General features: G+C 37.0%; 1 protein-coding gene across 1 annotated transcript; it reads right to left on the reverse strand.

The window, feature by feature from the left end:
• Positions 1–4386: 4386 nt before the first annotated feature.
• Positions 4387–14802, reverse strand: LOC117421539 (fibroblast growth factor 18-like). Its single transcript, XM_034036063.3, has 5 exons — positions 14051–14802; positions 13862–13898; positions 9519–9696; positions 7831–7937; positions 4387–6110 (listed from the first exon to the last, which is right to left on the reverse strand). Exons 1-5 carry the CDS (start codon positions 14080–14082, stop codon positions 5832–5834), a joined length of 633 nt encoding a protein of 210 aa, XP_033891954.1. The 5' UTR covers positions 14083–14802; the 3' UTR covers positions 4387–5831.
• Positions 14803–23076: the final 8274 nt, after the last annotated feature.

A 23076-nucleotide genomic window follows, 5' to 3' on the forward strand; every position in this document is an offset into this window, starting at 1 on the left:
GTCCAGGTCTTTGTTCTAATTTAAGGTCTGATTGGACCAAACACTGGAATGGATCTCGATGGCACCACTGCTATAAGGGTATTCAACTGCAGTGCTCAGGCGAGGTGAATTCTCTCCTAAACATGAGAAAAGTTGTGACCTTCTGGGTTTCAGCTTTATAATTTCCACCCCTAAAAAAGCCCTGAGATTAGTAGGCTTCAGAAACCAATGGCGGGCCGGCCTCTTTGGCTGATGTAGGTAGCTACGCTGGAGAAGTTTGATAACATCAGTGGGAACTTAAACAAAAGACATTTTTTTCCCAAAACTGCCATCTCTCAGTCTGACGGTTACTGTAAACAGTGGCAGAGTACAAAACATTTTTAAGTCAGTTACTGAGACCATGGAATGCTGTTACACATTCCTGATCCATTTTCTTGAAAGGGAAAAAAAAGTTTTAGATATGTGTTTGCAAATATGGGACTTACAACAACATTCACACTGTATTAAAAAAAAAAAAAAAAGAAAAAAAAAATGTCTTTTTTGTAGTCTGAAGATTTGGGATATTTCTAAAGAAAATAAACCCAAGCTTTCATTTTCATCTCTTAAAAAGTCAAGAGAATGGCAGGCAGGGGGACAATCGTTTCAGGAGGCTTGTGTGTGGATTATGTTTGCATTCCTTCTTGTTTGTGAGCTTTTGATGCTTCCTTCCTTCCCCTCAGTCGGAGTCTGCTCTTCTTTGCCTGACTTTTGTGTCAATAGATTTTTCAAATGCTTACAAACCAATGTTCTGGGTCAAGGAAAGTGTGCAGCTGGACCATACTGAGGACACGCCTAGCCAGCCTTATAAAGGTATCCTGCCGAGTTAGTTGGGTTTTTAAGGAGCAGTTTAGCAGGACGGAAAAGTACGAAGAGCTTTGAAGACACACAGCAACAATGTGTAATTTCTGAAATATTCTACATAAAAAGAACAATCTGTTTTGTAAAATTATATATATATATATATATATATATATATATATATATATATATATATATATATATATAAATTAATAGTGCAGTTGTGCAAAATACCCTAAAATCCATCTCTCCTTTCAGCTCCCTGTGTTTTTTTTTTATTTATTTGGAACAAAAGCTGCACTTTTATTGTGATTTAAGAGTGTGGTATTTTTTTACAGGTAATGCACAGCTCTTTTTAAGTGGGGTGGGATTTTGGGAATGGGAGTGAAACAACAAAAAATGAACACAAATAACACAGTAAGATTCGATGCTTCCCAACAGTTTTGACGATAAAACAATGTCCAACCTATATCAGTTTAACTGAGTGGGTTTTAGTCATATAGTCAAGGGGTGTAGGGTCGTGTCCCAGCTGGCATCCCACAGGTTGAGGAGGCAGAATTGTCAGGGACTGTTTTACCTCACCGCACTACAGCGCCCCCCCACTGGCAAGGTGCCTGAGGAGCTCAAGTGGACACCTGCAGGGCTGGACGTTTGTCCTCCAGGGACTGGTAGCTCACTGGCATCCACTGTTGAGCTTGGAGTACACCCACTGACCTTCATTTCTCCTGGCCTGTTGTGGGGAATTGCTGTGGTGTAGGAACATAATTGAACATTCTAGATGATGATGATGGATATTATTATTATTATTATTATTATTATTATTATTATTATTATTATTATTGTTGTTGTTGTTGTTTGCTCACTTGTCCTGTTCTAACAGAGCATTTGTGTTATTCAGAAGGAAATATTTAAATCTCAACACAAAGCCCTTCCTCACATACACCAAAGTTAAAGGCAGGTTGTCTTGCAAGGTCCGTAGAATGGAATATTGTAAACTATCAATTGGCATCAAAGTTTCCCAGAAATGTTAGTTTTTAAACACAAAGGACTCGGTTTAGCAAATATATGCACAGCCGCTATCGCTAAACCAAAAGATTACTGCGTTTGTGACGCGCTGAGACAGCTCACGAAAACGTCATTTAGAAGTCGGGTCTCACGCGTGGGCTAACGCACATCAAATAGCGAATCATGCGCCAAGCCAATCAAAGCACAGTGGGAGGAGTAAGGTTACAACCAATAAGGATTCAACATTCCCTTTAGAGGACCTGTCAGTCTGCGGTAGTGAACGGAAGGAATTTTGAAACAAAACAAAACAAGGAAGACATAATTTGTTTTCTCTGTTTCACTTGCTGAGCGAGCAACGGGGGGGATTGGAGGGGAGCGAACAATTTAGAATCAGGAGTTTTCCTTACGTTAGTCGTGTATAGCTCATCTTTGAACCGTGAGCACCGTCGCTGCCTTTATTCTAAATGATTTCCTGTTAAAAAATATACTGATGGTACGCATTTGCGTCTTATACTAAAACATATCACTCCTGTTTTGGCAGATTTGCACCGGCTTCCTGCTCGTTTCAGGATTGATTTTAGGATCCTGCTCCTGACATAGCTCTCCATGACCGTGGTCCCCTATACCTAAAATAACTCCTGACTCCATATTTTCCTAGTTGGCCTCTTAGATCACAAGGTGCAGCCTTGCTTAACATTCCAAGTATACAGAAAAAAATGCAGGTGGCAGAGCATTCTACAGAGCCTCTGAACTGTGGAATGGCTTGCCGCCATCTGTGAGGGACGCTCCCTCTGTGCTGTTTTTAAAGTAAGAACTTACTTTTGTGACAGAGCGTATATTTTCTATTACTTGTTTTTACTGCACTTTATTTATTAATTTATTTACTTATTTATACTTATGTATTTAGTACTTGTTTGTATTGCTTTTAAGTATTCTCATTTCTGTATTTCTTAAAAATATGTTTTTATTTTATTTAATTTTTTTCTCTTGTTCAGCGCGTTGAGGCAATTTTTTGGTGAAATGCATATATAAAAGTAAAGAGTGATTGATTGATATTATTTATTGATTGATTTATTTATTAGCAGACAATTATTAAAAAATATCACAGTACAAAGTATCACATTATAAAATATCACATTAATCCAGTGCGCACTCCTTATCTCTCTCTTTTCTTTGCCTGCTTCCCTGGTAGTTTCACCGGTATTTATAGTCGACCATGTAATTTGATCACAGTTTAGACCTCGTTATTACATGTTCATTGAAACGCAAATGCGAACGCTGTTGATGGTTTGCTAAATCGCTACATTTGCTGACGCTAACTTGCCGAGAGCACGAAAACACGCGTTGCTAAATCACATAGGTGGTCAAAGTCTTTTTGCCCACAGCTGTGGTTTGTGAACGTTGCTAAACAGGGCTCAAGGTGTACTTTAATATTGAAGCAAATGTGCCCACTGTTTTAAGTTGTGGGTCTAAAATACAGTTAAAGATGCAGGGGGTGGGGGACGTGTTTCTGGACTGCGTCAAATAAGCCAGAGACAAAGGTTAAGAACATAAGAAAGTTTACAAACCAGAGGAGGCCATTCAGCCCATCTTGCTCGTTTGGTTGTTAGTAGCTTATTGATCCTAGAATCTCATCAAGCAGCTTCTTGAAGGATCCCAGGGTGTCAGCTTCAACAACATTACTGGGGAGTTGGTTCTAGACCCTCACAATTCTCTGTGTAAAAAAGTGCCTCCTATTTTCTGTTCTAAATGCCCCTTTATCTAATCTCCATTTGTGACCCCTGGTCCTTGTTTCTTTTTTCAGGTCAAAAAAGTCCCCTGGGTCGAAATTGTCTATACCTTTTAGGATTTGGAATATGTTTGAATCATCATTGATAGGTGACATGATTCCCAACTGTCCTCATCTTTGCATAAAAGCATGTGAATGGGGATGGGAAACAGCAGTGCAAAATGAAAATCGTACCTGTTTATAAATATAACCTGTTAATATGCATAAAGGCCTGAATCACGTGACAAAAAACTTTTGGCGGTAAAATATTATTGCTGGTTGCTTAGTAGCTTGGTATGTAGAAAATATTTGTTCTAATTTACTAAAGCTTGTATTAGTGCAAATTGCACACACATTTTATATTGTAATTTTTACAAGCATTCATCCCTTTGATCATTTGTAAAGTACACATGCAGTACCATCTGGATTTTATACTGACAATGCTGAAGATGCAGCATTTGATTCTTTCTCAGGGGTTTCTCTTTACTGACAAAATATGCCAAATAAATACAAAACACATGCTATAGATATGTTCAGTAAAATTGTATTCATGTCATCTCATTCAACCTTATTTTCTCATGTATGATTGTTTTTGTTTTGTTTATTATAATTAGTGTTCCATAGACTACAGAATTATAAAAGGACACTTGAACTAGTAACGCAATATTGTAGAGCATTTTTCCTAAGAATGTCATTTCTTTGGAAATGTATTCAGTGTTGTATACCACCCTACTGCAGCATGCCTGACATATCACTCTACCACTCCTGCGTTGGTGACAGCAACAGACAAATAGGAAAGAAAACAATTTGGTATATCTTTAAATATAGTCCTCACTTTATTAACAGAGGCCAAATAAATTCATCAGGATGTATTTACAAAGAAAGGCAATAAATATTTAATAATAGTCATAAAAATTATTTTTGCATACACTTTAAGTCATAAATGTGTCAAGGTGTTAGTAGCATCACATACACAATACACAGTGGTCCCTCGGCAGGTGAGTTAATGATACAGCCCTACCAACATCTGGACCGAATAATGTTAATGGCCCTCTTAGGTCACCAGCCTATTCCAGGCCCCCAAGCTCCAATCGCCCTCAGACAGAGATCTGCCTGTATCTAGCATTAAACAGATCTGTATATTCCATTACCTTTTTTGTTTTGGATTCAGCAGTAAAAACTCAATGGGAAGAGTTATGATGATACGCAGCTGTGTGTGAATACCTCTGTGTGAGACAATGTGTCACGTATATAGTAACTACAACTTACAGGTGTTGCTAATATTTAATATCAATGCTATTAATTATGGTAATCAGAGGGAGAATTGTCATTGGATGGTATGACTGATATAATATCCAACTATAATATGTACTACGCATAATGAATACAAAACTGATATATCTGAGGTATAAAACTACTTCCGTGCCTATTTTCCAATTTGATACATAATTTATAATTGTTCAATAAAGTTGGAATGAAAACTATGATCTTAGATGGACTCCTCAGGGAACTGTCCTGTTGGTCCAGCCTCTTTGTTTCCTGTCTAAACTGTGTGTGCTATTATTGTTCAGCTAAGTAAACACTGAGGTGGATGCATGTGCAGTCATTTATCCAGGCCCTTACTTGAGGCCCCTTCCAATAACGTAACCAACAGCTTTCATTTTATACTAAACTCCCATCACTTTGTCTATCATGTTAAAAAAAAAAAAAGAAAACATCTAAAGGGTGGCGGGGAAGTTTGGAGTTTGTGGAACCCTGATAAGTTTTAATAGTAACCTCTTTTGTAAAAGGGCCCTTTACAAAGTATTGCACTTATAGCTAAAGAATTAGCTATGGTCAATATCATGGGGGTGCATTTTTTCCTTCCTGGCTCCATTGCATCCAATCCAGCTGAATATAAAGAGACTGATCCACTCGCTGGTACTCTCCACGGATATGGACACAGTCAGTGACTCTAGAGTTTCTGATACCTCCTGTTCTGCCATTACCTTTCGAAGTAGCAACAGCAAGGTAATGACAAATATCCCTTCTGCTCAATATAAATAATAATAATAATAATAATAATAATAATAACAACACTAAAAAACAGCCCACAAAAAAAGCTAGCACATCGGAGCAATTCACAACTCCTTAGGTATAAAAATAAAACATCTTTTCTGTTTTTTTTTTTTTCTCCAGATATTTAAGGCAAGGTGCTTGAGTATTCCTTTGACATACAGACCCTGGGATTCTTGTTCATGTTTCAGTTTGAGTTGGACTTCACTTTTAAGCGCCGTGCCCTGCGAGTCCGCTTGGTGACCGTGGTGAAACGGAACTCCTGTAGTGGGTCCACTTTGCCCTTTGGGTGCCGTTTCATAAAGTGGACTTCCTGCTGGTTCTGCTGGGTCCTTGAGCCCTTTTTAGGAAGTCCTTTCCGGGTGAATCCCAGGTACCAGCCTTTGTACTTGGCGGACACCAGTGCAGTGTAGTTGTTCTCCAATACTTCTTCCACAAAGACACACTCCTGGTTCCTTCCATTGAGCTGCAGAAACAGAAAAGGGTAAACAATAAAGTATAAATAATAGACTGTGACTCAGTTGGAAATACTATTTTGATGATGAGTTAACCTCTTTGGACTACTGTAAAGACTAAACATAGCCACAGAGTCCAGTTGGCAAAAGCATCAATTTAATATCACAGAAACCAAGCAGACAAAATACCCCACAGCTTCTTCACTGTTTAGAGGAACAGACAGACAAACATCTTGCCTTGTGCCAGTCCTTTAAAATGGGTCTTTTTTCTGGTATTTTTAGCCCAATCAAGCAAGCCAAGCCAGAAAAGACAGGAATGTACTATTAATGTCTGAATAAAGGAGTTGTTATTTATTTTCTATTCAGAATGTGCTTGTGGCCTGGCTGGTGTGGGGAGATTAGGAAACAATGTTTTTTACCTGGAATATATTCCACCAGTCTGGGATAACAGTTGTTAATTTGAGACGTAGAATTTGACCATTGTGTCAGGAGGCCTTCTCTAGTAAGGTTTTTTTTTGTCATGTTTTTTAACCGTACCCTTTTTTGCTAAGAAGCATATTTTTGTGTGTGTTCTGCATGGGTGTGTTTGTGATGTAATGGTTACTTTTCTTGTATTGTCTACTGACAAGACAATTGTGAACATGGCTTCTTAGAAATTACAAGAAAACCAAAGACAGAAACCTATTTATGTGCCCTGTACCCTATGCCACTTCTGGGTTTCCCCTAGGATAGTTATGTTTGTTTCACCTCAAAACCACACATAAATTGACTCATAAACTGCTGAAAAAAAATATTAAACCTTTTCAAGTGTGCCAGTCTCTAGGGGAACTCATCAAGAAGCAAAGCAATTTTACTAATAGCAACAAAATAAGAAAAAAAAAATGCAATTTCCGCACAATCTGCATCTGTTTCTAGTCGCTGTTCCAAACTGTGCCAAGATTTAAGTCACTAAGTACGGTATACATGTTACAGACAGATCTAAACTGACTCTTGCTTAAGCTTGTGAAACACATTGTAAAAGCCATATAAGTAGGACCTTCTTTTCTTTTGTCAATTACATCTGCTTCTGCTAAATATTATGATAATAACTCCTGTCTTGTTGACTTTTACTAATCATGTACAGGTTCAAGCAAGGTATTAGTTTCGGGTTAAAAAATGAAAATAAATTAAAAAGAGATTCTAGCGTTGATATTCCAAATGAGAACCAACATCTGTAAGAGTTAGGTTCCTAATTTTAATCCTATTTTCTGTGCAGAGTTTCAAACAAATTGTTCTGTGGAATTTCTGAACAGGGACCACTTAAAGAATATTTGGGGCTCTGCCCAGAGAACCACTGCGAACCTAGCCCATTGTTTCAGATAGAGAGGCCCATTTTTTAATGATTTATTTAAGGAGTCTTTTGTCAATAATTTATGAGTTCATATTTGGTTTTTTTAACATTGCTAATGGAACTGTGATTTTAGCTAAACTGCCAGATGATTCCTGTGAACAAACAGACTGTGTGGTCAATGGCCCCTCCACACTTTATAAATGTGAGGGATCACTGGAGGACACTTGCTTACACTGTGCAATAAGGTCTCAGGTATCTCACCCATATGGTAAGAGAATATGCTTCAAGTTATTCTTAGGTAAAGCTATACCACAGTAAGTCAAGCAGTACTAAAAATAACATTGGGCTCATGTATCTATGTTATGGGTCACGTTGTAAATCATCCTTTAGGGAATTCTTACCTTTCCAATAATTTTGCCCCTTTTGTTCATGCAGATGTAGTACCCAGTATCTTTTCCTTTTATTCGGATATGGCTTCCAAATGTTTCTGTTTCCACCACTAGGAGAGCTAAATTAGAAACAAAAAACAAATAGTAAAGATCAATGTTAGAATAGTAAAATCAATTTCTTCACACTTGTACAAGCACTGACATTCGATAGTGTGGAACCAAAGCTAGTCTCAACAGCAGTTTGACTGGTTTTACAGTTTCATACACTACTTAACTGTTTCACTTTTTTCCTGTTTTGTATAGAGCTTCATGGTTACTCATACTTACAGCCCAGCCCTGCTTAAGGGAATTAAATCAGCGTGAACTTTTCTAAATAGTTCATATGCCCTGGGATTATGTATCAGAGCCTCTTTAGTACTTGTTCACTCAATTAAAAGGTTAAAGATTCCCTATCTGTTTAACACACCAGGGATTACAGTTTGCCCTGAGGGACTCGGAACAGATTCCATGAATTGTATTGCATCGCTGGGGACTTAACTTAGAATAGGCCATCTCTAATATCTACCACACAAGTGAGACAAAAAGTAATATATGGTACAACAGATTCAAATGATCACTTTCACTTGCTCTGCTAGTTTGCTTTGAACTGAAAGGGTTAGTCCAGTTATGTTACAACCAGGTAGTATTTTTTATTCCCCATTTCCTAAACCTCTAGAGTAGAAATATCTCAAGACCTAGAACTCCAAATCAGTAGTAGTTTTCCTGTATCTGTGGCATTTACCATTCAATATTTATTAAGGTGTTTTATACTTTGGACTGGATAGTCATCATTATTATTATAATTATTATAGGCAGGACTTACTCTGAAATGCAATATAACCCAGTAACACTGGATTGAAACACTGCATAATTCATACTATATACATATTTTCACATCATGAAACTGGCCTGCGTTGCTGGTAATTTAGCAGAACAGAGTGTCTTTCTTGGCTCAGGGAGAGAAGCCCTGTATTTTAATGAGAGACAGTAGGTTCTCTCACCCTGGTGGAGACGGTGGCCTCTTCAGGTCATGAGGCACATTGGCAGAGCTCATGGGAAAGCCTGGCTCTGCTTCCACTCATGCTGGAGCAAGCCTGTGGGATGACATACAAATGCAGTCTCCACGGGGGCGAATGTTTCTAAATTAAATACTATACTCATCACCAGGATTTTTGTATTTTAAAACCACATAAATAAAACCTTCATATTTGAGTGTGTGCATTAATATATATTTTTTGCACCACATACATCTGCCAACGCTGTTGGCTATTAATCCCAAACTGAAAAGGAACAAAAGGAATTGTACAAAGTTGATTCCTAAAAGGGTTAACCATTGTACAGCTAAATATTCTGAAGAACCCAATATTTTGGCAGCATTTCACCTCTCAGACAGCTTTTGTTGGTTTGGTTGTCACTAACCCCAGAATTAAGTTTTTTTTTTTTTTATGGCGCCACTATAAGGCTTTAAAAAAACTTACAAATATCAAAAGCTATGATGACAATGTGTACTGACATCATATCAACACTGCGTAAAATACCATGACGTTCTCTTCACCACAGTTCTTGCTTTTTCAGTTTATTTTAAAAGCTGCCACATATTCCAGTTGAATCTGAGGGTAAGTGAGTTCAGCCGGTTTTACAGCACAAGAACATGCTCGTACCATACTTGCCCCCATCGTCCCCGTTGGCATTGATTTTCTTCCCCAGGATCTGGACGTGTTTCCCGGTGGTCCGGCTGTAAAGCTGATATATCCGGACCTGTTTGCGGCTCAGGTCATCAGGGTTCCTTGTGTGGTTTTCGACATAGACACGGAAATCAGCGGAGGTCTGCTGAGATTCCTTAAAAACAAGAGACATCAAGGTCAGTATGGGGGATGTTATTATTCTTATTAGCAAAGAGGTTCTGCTTTTCAGACTGTGGACATTATATATTAGATCGCTTTCTTTCATAAGAGATGGGTGCTGACCACAGCCATTAATACAAATTTAAACAAAATAAAAAATAAAAAAAATCTTTTGACTGCAGTCTCCACAGGCCTGGCTTATTGGAACCCAAAACTATCAATTATTCCCAATTCTAATGCTGTGTATAGGAACAGGATCAGTGGACATATCTGCATAACTGTCTTTAGCTATAGAAACAATGTGTGAGCAAACCACTAAACAGCATTGGTGATAGACAAGGAGAAACTGAGACTTTGCCCACATATGTGATTTAGCAACCGTGTTTTAGTGCCCACACGGCAAGTCAGCGTTAGCACTGGACATGGGCTGAACTTTCGGGGACTGTCCTCATTTACATACAATGTAGCGATTTAGCAAACTATCAACAGTGTTATCATTTGCGTTTCAACTGACATGTGAAAACCAGGTCTAAACTGTGCGTAAATTACATGATCAACTATAAATACCAGTGAAACTACCAGGGAAGCAGGTAAAGAAAAGAGAGAGAAAAAATAGAAGTAAAAGAAATATGGAGTGTGCACTGGATTAATGTGATATTTTATATTGTGGTACTTTGTAATGTGATTTTGTAACAATTGTAAGTCACCCTGGATAAAGGCGTCTGCTAAGAAATAAATAAATAAATAATAATAATAATAATAATAATAATAATAATAATAATAATAATAATAATAATAATAATAATAATTTCTATGTGGCCAGTCAAAGAGAGGAGGAGACGTCCCCAAATATTTGGAAGTCATCTGTCTTTTCTGAGCCTGTCTGACACAATGTATGCAGCAATTTCACCTCAACAGATAAAAAGTCACTGACATCTGCCAACTGCTTCAGGCTGACCTGGAAGGAGACATGTGGAGAGCACACTGTTTGCCTGTAACACTAAGGTAAACGCACCAACACAGAATAGGCACCTCTACGTAAATTGGACCTATTCTGTCAACATGTAAGTAGTGTGTGATCTGTGATGCCAACATCTACATCACAAATGTGTATGCAAACTATCCTTGCTCCGCTCATGACTTGTTTATCCTTGCTAATTCGTAGGTGGCAGCTGTGTTTCAGCGGGATGACAATCTGAGAGGCTGGCTGATAGTGGACAACGGGTATCCACTGAAGCTGTGGCTACTGAGACCACTGCTCAACCCGACGACCCCTATCGAACAGAGGTATAACCGTACCTTTAAATGTGCTCATACTGTAATTCGAAGGTGAGCTATACATGCCTAACTTAAGAAAACTCCTGATTCTAAATTTTTGCCACCCCCCCCCCCCCCCCATCACTCACTCGCTCGCTCAGCAAGTAAAACAGAAAAAAAAATGATGTAACTTAATTTTGCTTATAGATCACTTTTTTATTTTGTATTCACTCTCCCCTCCAGGCTGTGAAAAAAAAGAAAAAAATTGTAGCCCTGCTTGAGGGGCTTTGTCATCCTCTTCACTTGGGCTTTTGGACATTTTAAAAAATGTTGCGCTTTTGTCTTCCTTCTACTTTTGGGTTTCAAAATGCCATCCATTTGCTATCTCAGATGCACAGGTGCTCTTAAAGGGAATGTTGAATCCTTATTGGTTGTAAGCTTACTCCCCCCACTGTGCTTTGATTGGCTGGGCGCATGATTCGCTGTTTGATGTGCGTTCGCCCACGCGTGAGACCCGACTTCTAAATCACGTTTTTGTGCGCTAGCGCAGCGCTTCGCTAGCTGTCATTTTTGCCCTAGCGATAGCAGCTGCGAACATATTTGCTAAATAGGGCCCCCAATTGATCCATCTGTGTATTAGAAACAAATAAACAAAAAATCTAATTTCTACTTCAGGTTTCTTGCCAAGAACTAATCCCCTTGCTGTATTGTTTATAATTATACAGTTATTATTTATTTCTTAGCAGATAGTGCTATCGTGAACATCTTTCATGTGGCTTTTCTCAGGTGGGTATTAGTCATATACAAAGTACATACTCAGACTTTTTGTTGTTATTTTAACCACAGTAAATTCATTATTTTTAATCTATTTCTCCATGTATCATGTGCTCTAGGGCTCCAGCTGGCTGTATAACCCTGGTGACAGCTTTCGCGTAACCCTTGAAATGGTATCTCAAAACTCTTAAAGGTCATTGGTTACTGTGTCATTTGTACTGTTTTAAATAACTATCTCTGGTTAAATCTAATTGTGAGGAATGGTACTAATTCAGCTAAATCTAATGCTGTGGGGCATTTAATCTAGCTGAATGGCCCTTTAATACAAACTATAACTCTGACCCTAAATCCACAGTGGAGGGCAACGGTGCCTTATTTAATTTCTCCCATATCCTATAAACCTCATATGTCCATACCTTTGGAGTGTCTTTATTTAGGACACTTATTATATATATATATATATATATATATATATATATATATATATATATATATATATAGAGAGAGAGAGAGAGAGAGAGAGAGAGAGAGAGAGAGAGAGAGAGAGAGAGAGAGAGAGACTGTTGTGTGACAGTGGACTGTTTAATATTCAGTATTGTTTGGTTCTGATGCCTTACAAAGTAAATGTCTGAAAAGCAATGTCATAAGTTATAGGAAGCATTTTTTAGTTAGCCAGAGCTAAAACATTTAATATGGTGAACTAGCCTACTATATTTGGTAACAACGGAAAATGCCCCAGTTCAGAGAATCACACCAGTGGCATTAGGGATAGACTAAATACATGGATAATAATAATAATAATAATAATAATAATAATAATAATAATAATAATAATAATAATAATAGAGAATTGCAGTACAATGCAAAAGAAATACAGAAATAAATTTATTTCAACAACTGCTGTAGTGCACATATTAGAAGCGTTTAGCTTAACTTCATTAATAAATGTGTTTAAACAGATTTTCCACCTCAATATGAAATAATGTAACATTTTAATTGTAATTAGAATAAATTCAAACTTGATTTACTATATTATTATTATTATAAAGTAAAAAAATGTGAAAAAAGTTTTAAAAAAACATTTACCTGAAGACATTAAATAATAATTTTAACCAAAACGCTTGTCATTGATTTTATTAGGTTTAATTTACTAAATTGTTTTTATTAATAATTATATTACTAAGAAATTGTAAATATTAAAATGCAATGTTTGAAAATTGAACAGATAAAGGCTAATTTTGAAAAGACCAGTATCATTTTAAATAATATTATCTCTAATGTATTTTTAAATGTTGGTTATAGAAGATAATATATACGACCCTTCTAGTTCCTAAAATGTACAGCTGGCTACAGCTTTTACTTTCCTGCCGATGTCATTCAGAATATTTCGTAATATAACAAAATCCTTACATTTTATTTGTGTATTTCTGGCCTACAGACGTGGCTATAACAACAACAACAACAATAATAATAATAATAATAATAATAATAATAATAATAATAATAATCCAGTCAAACGTATAAAACATCTTAATAAATATTTATACTGCTTTTTAAAAGTTTCAAGAACTGTATTGTAGCCTAGATTATAGTAGCACAGGGTTTTAGTCTCCCCAGAACATAATTCCTCGATTCATTCGAGGTCGACGTGGTCAGGTTTTACGGTATATTCAGTGTTTCCCCTTACACAAGCCTGGATGTCGAATGAAAGCGATGCATGTGGAGTTTATGTATGCCGCTTCAGTCTCGTGGGGGTTACATAATAAATAGCCTACAGTATCACTATCATCTTTTGAGTTATGCGCAACGGTGCACTGGTTATGAGGGTACATTTGCGTATACAGGAGTTACCAGATAAAGTGAATTCACAAAAGAAACCACCACCCATGTCTATGCAGGCCGATTAAACAAATTGAATGACGGTATGATTGTTTACTTCTTTAAACGCTCTAAATGAAGTCATAGGCTAGTCATATATTATATATATATATATATATATAGCATAATAAATACGATAGGCTACAGAACAGCAGTTGTAAAAGGAAACAAATTAACATTATTAATAATAATAATAATAATAATAATAATAATAATAATAATAATAATAATAATAATAAAAGACAACTCACCTGAACTTGAAAGTAGAGGACTAATAAATGTAAACCCCTGGAGGGACAAAAGGAAACACAATTAATCAGGTATGATTACAAGCCATACAAATATAACAAAAAAAAAAAAAAAAAAAGGTTTGATTTTAGCGACTTCTATTGGCAAGAATGTGCGCGTTTTATAAATAAAAAAAAACATGGAATCCTTACAAGTAGATGAACCGTGAAGAGATATAACGCATCTTGAGTTGTCGAAATCCACCTGTTTCCAGCGCTAAAAAAAAAAAAAATCAAACCCTGAAGGAGTCTGGATGAAAAAAAGCCACTGTTTTCTTTCCAATAAATATCCCGTAGGTTTCCTTGAATCTCAGCGGAAGTATAAATGAATGAAGTAAAACAGTACCAGTGTGTTCAACATAGGCGCTTCCTTGTTTATAAGCGTGCCAAAAAAAAAAAAACGATTAAAAAATTTATTTACGATTCTTCACATTCACAGCACAAAAAATTAAAAAGTTATTCGCCCTGAAAGAAGACTTCAATTTGTATAATTGCCTTGCAGATTTTCCTCTTGAAGAAAACGAAAAAGAATCAAGAGTTGTATTATTTTTTCTTTCTTTAGTGTGTCGTTGTAAAGATCAGAGAAACAGCAGCCCCGAGTTTACCTGCACTGCAGGGAACAGCTATATGTACACCTTGCGCGGATCATTTTAATCTTCACGGCAGCTTTTTCATTAAAAATTCCAACCAAAAAGAATAAACAGACAGTAAGGAAGAAAAGTCACAGTGGAGGTTGGCTTTCCCGTATCAAGTTAGAAGCTTGAGTTTTATCCAAGAAATGTATATGTAAAAAAGCACATCAAATCCCAGCCTACTTCCATAGAACGGGATGATATGTTGCCAGTGCAGTCTCTGCGTCTTTGCATTTGGGTACAGGGAGTTCTTAGCAGACAATTAAGTAAAATGTTCTTGGTGGGTGGAAACTTGTGAGTCGAGCGTCTGTGATTTCTACCTATGATAACAATCTAAAGAAGACCATCTGAGCAGATTTCGAGAGTCGGTTTTCGAACCCCACTGGGGGGGGGGGGGGGGGGGGTTCAGACTGTGGACTGGGGTGCTAAATTAGTTTATGTTGTGCATTTGTTTTTGTGGCTTATTCATTGAGAACTTGACAGTTACCCGTGGGTATTTTGCAGGCGCATTTCTGTCTTTTTTTTTTTTTTTTTTTTTTTTTTTAAGTTGACAGAAAGAAAAGTCTGTAGTTACAGCATCATTTCAAATAGGGCTTTTATAAAAAAAAACAGTGCCAAGTGAAGAAGAGGGAGATATTTAAGGGTCCGTAGCCTTTTTATTATGTGTTTCCCCAAAAGTGTGTGTGACAGAGCGATGTACTAGCATTTATGAATTTAGTGAATTTTTGGTTTTTCTTTTATTTATTTAATTATTTAATTTTAGCAGGCTAACAATTGGAAAACGAATTAAGCACTAGATCCAACTGTATGCAATATAAACATCCAACATTATATTTAAACTAATAAACTACAGAAAAACGTTTTCTTTCGGTGTCATTATTGTTATCTGTAAAAAAGCAAAAAAAGATGTAGCCTTCATATTTTTTTTCTTATGAAGTCCTAGTATTTAGAGAGGCTCGACTCTTCTTTTAAATAATAAAATGACTAGCATGCTAACAGGAACTCGACCACACTTCACACAATGCGAACAAAAAATGACAAATATTGTATTTGACCAAAGAGCCGCCAGAGAGCCTAATCTTTAAACGAAGCACTGCAGATCATTGGTTCAGTTCTGTTGAGTATATGTTGACGACAACTTACTGAATTAGTAATTCCTTTTTTTTCATCTAGAAATGCTTCCTTCAATTTAAAAACGCAGAGTTGTGATGCTGTAACCTTGCCCTTTAATGAAATCAGACGGGTGAGTACAGTGTGTGGATTCGATTCTCTCGTTCCAGACAGCATAGACGATATGCAAGTGGTTTCAGCTTCTCGTGCTGGGTAATGTGCTATTACTAACCCTGAATTTACAGAACTGAGGAAGTGCGAATCGATGTTTACATGTCTCTCTGAACTCACACTGACATGCCAACAACTACCACCTCCAAAGTAAATTGGCTATTACCATATGTTGTACTTAGGATCTATTTGTGAATAATGTTTATCCAATTAAAATAATGTGATTCTAAATTACTTTTTTATTATTTTATTTTGTGTATAACTAGGATTTTATTACATACTTACTTATAATCAAATGCTTACATGAACAGGGGATTTAAAAAGATTAACAACTAAATGGGATCTACCTATCTCCCTAACTATCAGTATTTTATGTTAATAATAAAAAAAAACACAACAACACAAAACTTACCATATGTGTTATATACAGTATCTATGGCAATCAAGTATAGAAAACAATATATCATTTAGCTGTCTATATATAAACATAACAACACAATTTGAACAAGACTGCTACATAGACACAATTAGAATTTAAGAATTTAGCCAAGAAGAAATTAAATACAAACATGTAAAGAATGCCAAGAGCATCTAATCATGGATGTCACATAACACTATAGGCAACATGAGTATGGTCTTACAGCTATGAAATATGTAATCCCTTAAACTATCAACTTTAGGTGTATTTATATATGGAGAGAGAGAAAGAGAGAAACACAGATCGATATATCCAATACTCCTAAGTATGGCAATATAAAATAAGATGTAAGTTTGTAGGTTATGCCAATCTTTTGAAAACACTGACAAATTGTGTATTTTTCACTTCTTAAACTTCACCTGGAAGAGTCAGCTATACATTCACTAACTGCAAATTCCTATCTATTTTTTTCAAATATACTATTTTGCACTAAAATAAAGGTAATTCCAACATTGCCTTTTCATGCATGATGATTTCTGCAACTCAGCTGGCACAATCCTATCATCAGAACTTACTAGAGCCCGACCTGCCAAATGGTTTGTGCTTTTTAGTCGATAGTCTCATACCCAGTTAGAAAAGGATAGGAGGTAATTCCACTGCCTGAACTCTGCCTTATTAAAATAAAAGTCTTAGCGACCCCCTTTCTGCAAACCATCTCTGGGAGCAGAATACAATTGTGAGATGGTTCCGGTCACTGCAAATACATGGATGCGGCCCAATTGGTTGCTGCAGCTGAAAATGCACATCGGCACTTAATGAGGCACTATGTCAAGCAAAAAGTGTTATAACTCAAAACAGGTCTGGTCAGGTTGGGGACACCTTGATTTGTGTCGATCCAGTCCCTACAGTGTGAAACAACCTCTTTAGAACAATAAATCTGCATCATACACAGACCAGTAAAGTCCCACCAAGCTGTCCAAATCACACCAGAACCTGGAAAGGAATTTTAAAGAGAGGTTGGATTCCTCCCAATACTCCATTGCATCCCAGTCTGTCATCACAGTCTTTATAGTATTCAAAGGAAGTATTTAGTAATTTATTAGTTGCTTTGAAATTGTGAAAAGAAAAACCCATATATTTCGCTCTCCTCATCAAGAACTCTCAGAGATGAGAGAGTGCTGCAGAGCCCCGACTTTGCCTCAGGCCAATTACTTAACAAACCTGTCCATAATCCCTGCTAATTCCCTCTGTGCTGGCTCTTTTTAGCCAAAATGGGTGGCCAGGAGTACAGAGGCACCAACATTTTTATTTTATTTACTAAAGCAGCTTTTCATGCTTAGCCTGGGTATTGAGTGAAGGCGGCAGCATATATCAAACCATTTCCATTGATGCTGATGCTCTATGTGCTGTGCTCCTGGTATGTTTGATGTTGCATCATTTTAAAAAGACGAACCACTGAAAGTGGTGGTACTGTAAATATTGAGAAGACTTCATTCCAAGTCTTTGTAATTTTCCTGTTAGTGCATGTAAAATAATTATGTTGTTTTGTGAGAAATTTTGTGAAGAGCTGGCCAATATTTTTTATGCTCTTTAGAAGATAGTCATATTGTCACCAAAAAAGTATTATAAGGTTGATGATTTGTAACATACGTTACTTTTGAGGGTGTTGTGTTAAGTGGATCAATCTCTTTAAAAACATTTGAGTTAACTTAACTTAACTTAGCCCTTTGCTACAAGAAAATTATTATTCTTTTATTATTATTCTCAAAAATCAATGTCGCAGTAGTATTCTAGCATACTGTAATTATACCTCAAATTCTCATAGCTTTTTGTCTTAAAATCAAAGGTGGAGAAGGTTACTCGTATCTGCATCCCAGTTCTCTGGCTGTGAGCTAGAACAAAGAAAATCATAATTTTCATAAAAGTGATCATATATGGCACTATATAGGGTGTCAAATAAGTCAGATATCTAGGCAATATCATGTATTATTTCGATTAGAATGTTCTATGTTAAATTGGATGGCCACACCCACTATCTGCACATCAAAATTATCTCTATTCCGCTGATCTTAAAGACATTTCACAACTAAAAACAAACAGTCAACTAATATTAACAATAATGCCTGTAATGACTTATGACTTCTAGGACAGCCTATAAGTATTGTATATAGTAAGTACACTGAAGGTGGCCCTGGCCAAAACATTTGTTTCTTAAAATATTTACCTTAGAATTTGAAGTTTTGGGTGGTGTACAGAATGAGGGAATTTAAATACAGTGATGACTGAAGTAGTCCCTGGGCTGTAAGAGCGCTGTTTCTAAGCTTGGCTCTCAATCCTCTTGTGCTGCATGACAGCCTTAGGACCATGCGCTCAGTTTCAGGGAGGGTCCCCAGTACCCTGGTGTTGACTGCGATTGCTGTTGCAGTATAGATGATGTGTACATAAGAACGTTTACAAACGAGAGGAGGCCATTCAGCCCATCTTGCTTGTTTGGTTGTTAGTAGCTTATTGATCCCAGAATCTCATCAAGCAGCTTCTTGAAGGATCCCAGGGTGTCAGCTTCAACATCAACATGTAGAAGCATTACATTTGTGATTGCTGGTCCTGTATAGACGATGTGTAGAAGCAGTAAGAGTTTGTGATTGCTGGTGCTGTATAGATGATGTGTAGAAGCAGTAAGAGTTTGTGATTGCTGGTCTTCTATAGACGATGTGTAGAAGCATTAAGAGTTTGTGATTGCTGGTCCTGTATAGATGATGTGTAGAAGCAGTAAGAGTTTGTGATTGCTGGTCCTGTATAGACGATGTGTAGAAGCAGTAATTTTGTGTGATTTGCATGCCCTCTCAGCTAGCCCCAACCTGTCGCTCCATCCAGCCTAATAGCTAATTCCAATCCATTCCCTTGTCTAACACCTCCTTAGAGGAAGCTTACCTCTTTGTACTGACAATACACAAACGACCATTCACGGAGGGACCCTGTAATCAATGAAACACTAGCCCCTGGGCTGTAAGAGCGAAAAAATCCGTCCATGACAAAACTGCTCCTTAACTACCTGTCTGTTTTTTTTTTTAGATGCAGATGTTATCCCCCCCCCCCCCCCCCCCCAAAAAAAAAAAAAAAAAAAATCATGGGTCTTGATTCCAGGTGGAGGCCGAATTCAAACGATTTTTTTTTTACCATACCTTTTTATACAATATCAACCAAAAGATGCGATCACAAGACTTGCTTCAGTGCAATCCTGTTCTCTCCACTTAAATTCATGCTGTAGCTTAAGGCCTATTGTTTTTTTTCTTTTTTTATCACAAAAGCTGTCTCAGAATTCAGTTTTAACTGATATTTGTGGTAATTTTCAATATATAACCATTTTGATTATGCAGTGGCTCTCAAAAGTATTCAACCCCCTTGGACTTTTCCACATTTTATTGTGTTACAAAATGGAATCAAAATGGATTTAATTAGGAGCTTATGCCACTGATCAACACAAAAAAAGTCCATAATGTCAAAGTGAAAAATAAAATCTACAAATTGTTCTCTGTGCTTTCAGCTTCGTAAATATGAAACACAGCCTGCTATTTGCAAAATGGTGGTACAATTCACAGTTCAAATCTATTCAGTTACTCAAAATAATCTGTTACACTTAAAACTACTGCTATTTTAGTTTAGGTCAACTTAGATATTATTAGAAGGTATGTATTGAAATTCTAAAACGTGTTTCTAATTTCAAGAAGGAGAAGAAGAATACAAACACTAAAGAGGAATAATAATCAGATGTTCACTATTCCAAGCCATGTGACTCTCTGGTTTAGACAACAAAGTGTCCCTGAACAAATTAAGCCAATTTAGAGCATTATCAATGGTTTGGTTTAAAATGCATTGTAAATCTCCTTTATCTAAGGTATAATTTAAGAGACAAATGATAACTATTATAAATGAGCTGAGCCTATACCTTATCAGGGGTTATTTTAGCAATTAGGAGGATGATCCTGCTGTATTTTGTTTTTTAAATCAATCCCAGATAACGCTAATTTTAATTAATGAATGTGATAAGATTTGTATGTAACACATTGGATAAAGGAGTTCTGATGTGTGTCACAGATCAATCAGGGATAATCTACGTATGATATAAATTATAAAACTCTGACGATAGCACAATGGGATATACAATATACAGTCAGTTGCCTAAATACATTTAAGTTACTATATGAATTCTCATTACATTTCTTTTAAATTGTTGTGTTTATATTATCCAATTACATTTAGTTTTTAGAATGGGCTAAGTTAGCTGCTTCCATACAAATTATAAACCAATTTAAAAGCTAAAATAAAACAACAAAATAAAAATAAAATAAAATAAAATATAGCACCCCAAAATGTACTTAGTTATTAAGATTATCAGGCTATTTTGGGACAACATTGATGCGTCATATTCATATATATATATATATATATATATATATATACAGACGTGCTAAAATTTGTTGGTACCCCTCCACAAAAAATGAAGAATGCACAATTTTCTCTGAAATAACTTGAAACTGACAAAAGTAATTGGCATCCACCATTGTTTATTCCATAATTTAATAGAAATCAAACTTTGCTTTTGATTTTTTATTCAACATAATATTGTAAATAATAAAACAAATGAAAATGGCATGGACAAAAATGATGGGACCGCTAACCTAATATTTTGTTGCACAACCTTTAGAGGCAATCTCTGCAATCAAACGTTTTCTGTAGCTCTCAATGAGACTTCTGCACCTGTTAACAGGTAGTTTGGCCCACTCTTCCTGAGCAAACTGCTCCAGCTGTCTCAGGTTTGATGGGTGCCTTCTCCAGACTGCAAGTTTCAGTTCTTTCCATAGATGTTCGACAGGATTCAGATCAGGACTCATAGAAGGCCACTTGAGAATAGTCCAATGTTTTGTTCTTATCCATTCTTGGGTGCTTTTAGCTGTGTGTTTTGGGTCATTATCCTGTTGGAGGACCCATGACCTGCGACTGAGACAGACCTTTCTGACACTGGGCAGTACGTTTCACTCCAGAATGCCTTGATAGTCTTGAGATTTAATTGTGCCCTGCACAGATTCAAGGCACCCTGTGCCAGGCGCAGCAAAGCAGCCCCAAAACATAACCGAGCCTCCTCCATGTTTCACTGTAGGTATGGTGTTCTTTTCTTTGAAAGCTTCATTTTTTCGTCTGTGAACATAGAGCTGATGTGACTTGCCAAAAAGCTCCAGTTTTGACTCATCTGTCCAAAGGACATTCTCCCAGAAGGATTGTGGCTTTTCAATATGCATTTTAGCAAATTCCAGTCTGGCTTTTTTATGTTTTTCTGTCAAAAGTGGAGTCCTCCTGGGTCTTCTTCCATGGAGCCCACTTTCGCTCAAAAAGCGACGGATGGTGCGATCAGAAACTGACGTACCTTCACCTTGGAGTTCAGCTTGTATCTCTTTGGCAGTTATCCTTGGTTCTTTTTTCTACCATTCGCACTATCCTTCTGTTCAATCTGGGGTCGATTTTCCTCTTGCAGCCACGCCCAGGGAGGTTGGCTACAGTTCCATGGACCTTAAACTTCTTAATAATATTTGCAACTGTTGTCACAGGAACATCAAGCTGCTTGGAGATGGTCTTGTAGCCTTTACCTTTACCATGCTTGTCTATTATTTTCTTTCTGATCTCCTCAGACAACTCTCTCCTTTGCTTTCTCTGGTCCATGTTCAGTGTGGTGCACACAATGATACCAAACAGCACAGTGACTACTTTTCTCCATTTAAATAGGCTGAATGACTGATTACAAGATTGGAGACATGTGTGATACTAATTAAAGAAACTAATTAGTTTGAAATATCACTATAATCCAATTATTTATTATCTTTTCTAAGGGGTACCAACAAATGTGTCCAGGCCATTTTAAAATATCTTTGTAGAATAAGCAGTAATTAATCTCTTTTCACAGCTTCTTTGCTTTATTCTATGACATACCAAAGGCATGCAAGTATACATGATAAAATAGCTTTTAATTTCATCACTTTTCAGGAGGAATGAAGCATTATTTCAATGAGCTGTAAGGGTACCAACAAATTTGAGCACGTCTGTATATACACACACACACATATATTATATATATATATATATATATATATATATATATATATATATATATATATATATACTGAGTGTACAAAACATTAGGAACATCTTCCTAATATTGAGTTGCACCCCCTTTTGCCCTCAGAACAGCCTCAATTCGTCGGGGCATGGACTCTACAAGGTGTCGAAAGCGTTCCACAGGGATGCTGGCCCATGTTGACTCCAATGCTTCCCACAGTTGTGTCAAGTTGGCTGGTAGTGGACCTCTACTCCGAATAGCTTGTTCCATCTCATCCCACAGATGCTCATTTGGATTGAGATCTGGTGACTGGGCAGGCCACTGCAGTAAGCTGAATTCACTATCATGTTCGTGGAACCATTCCTGGACAATCCTAGCCTTGTGGCATGGGGCATTATCCTGCTGAAAAAATCCATTAGCAGATGGATACACTGCTGCCATGAAGGGATGCACCTGATTGGCAATGATGTTCAGATATTCTGTGGCATTCAAACATTGCTCCTCTTTTATCAAGGGGCCCAATGTGTGCCATGAAAGCACACCCCACACCATCACACCACCACCACCAGCCTGCAATGTTGACATGCGGCATGATGGATGCATGTAATGTGGTTTTCTCCATACCCTAGTCCTCCCATCAGCGTGAAACAGCAGGAACCGGGATTCATCAGACCAGGCAATGTTTTTCCAATCCTCCAGTGTCCAGTGTTTTCATTCCTTAGCCCACTGCAACCACAGT

The sequence above is a fragment of the Acipenser ruthenus genome, chromosome 1, assembly GCF_902713425.1.
Source record: "Acipenser ruthenus chromosome 1, fAciRut3.2 maternal haplotype, whole genome shotgun sequence".
Taxonomy (NCBI): domain Eukaryota; kingdom Metazoa; phylum Chordata; class Actinopteri; order Acipenseriformes; family Acipenseridae; genus Acipenser; species Acipenser ruthenus.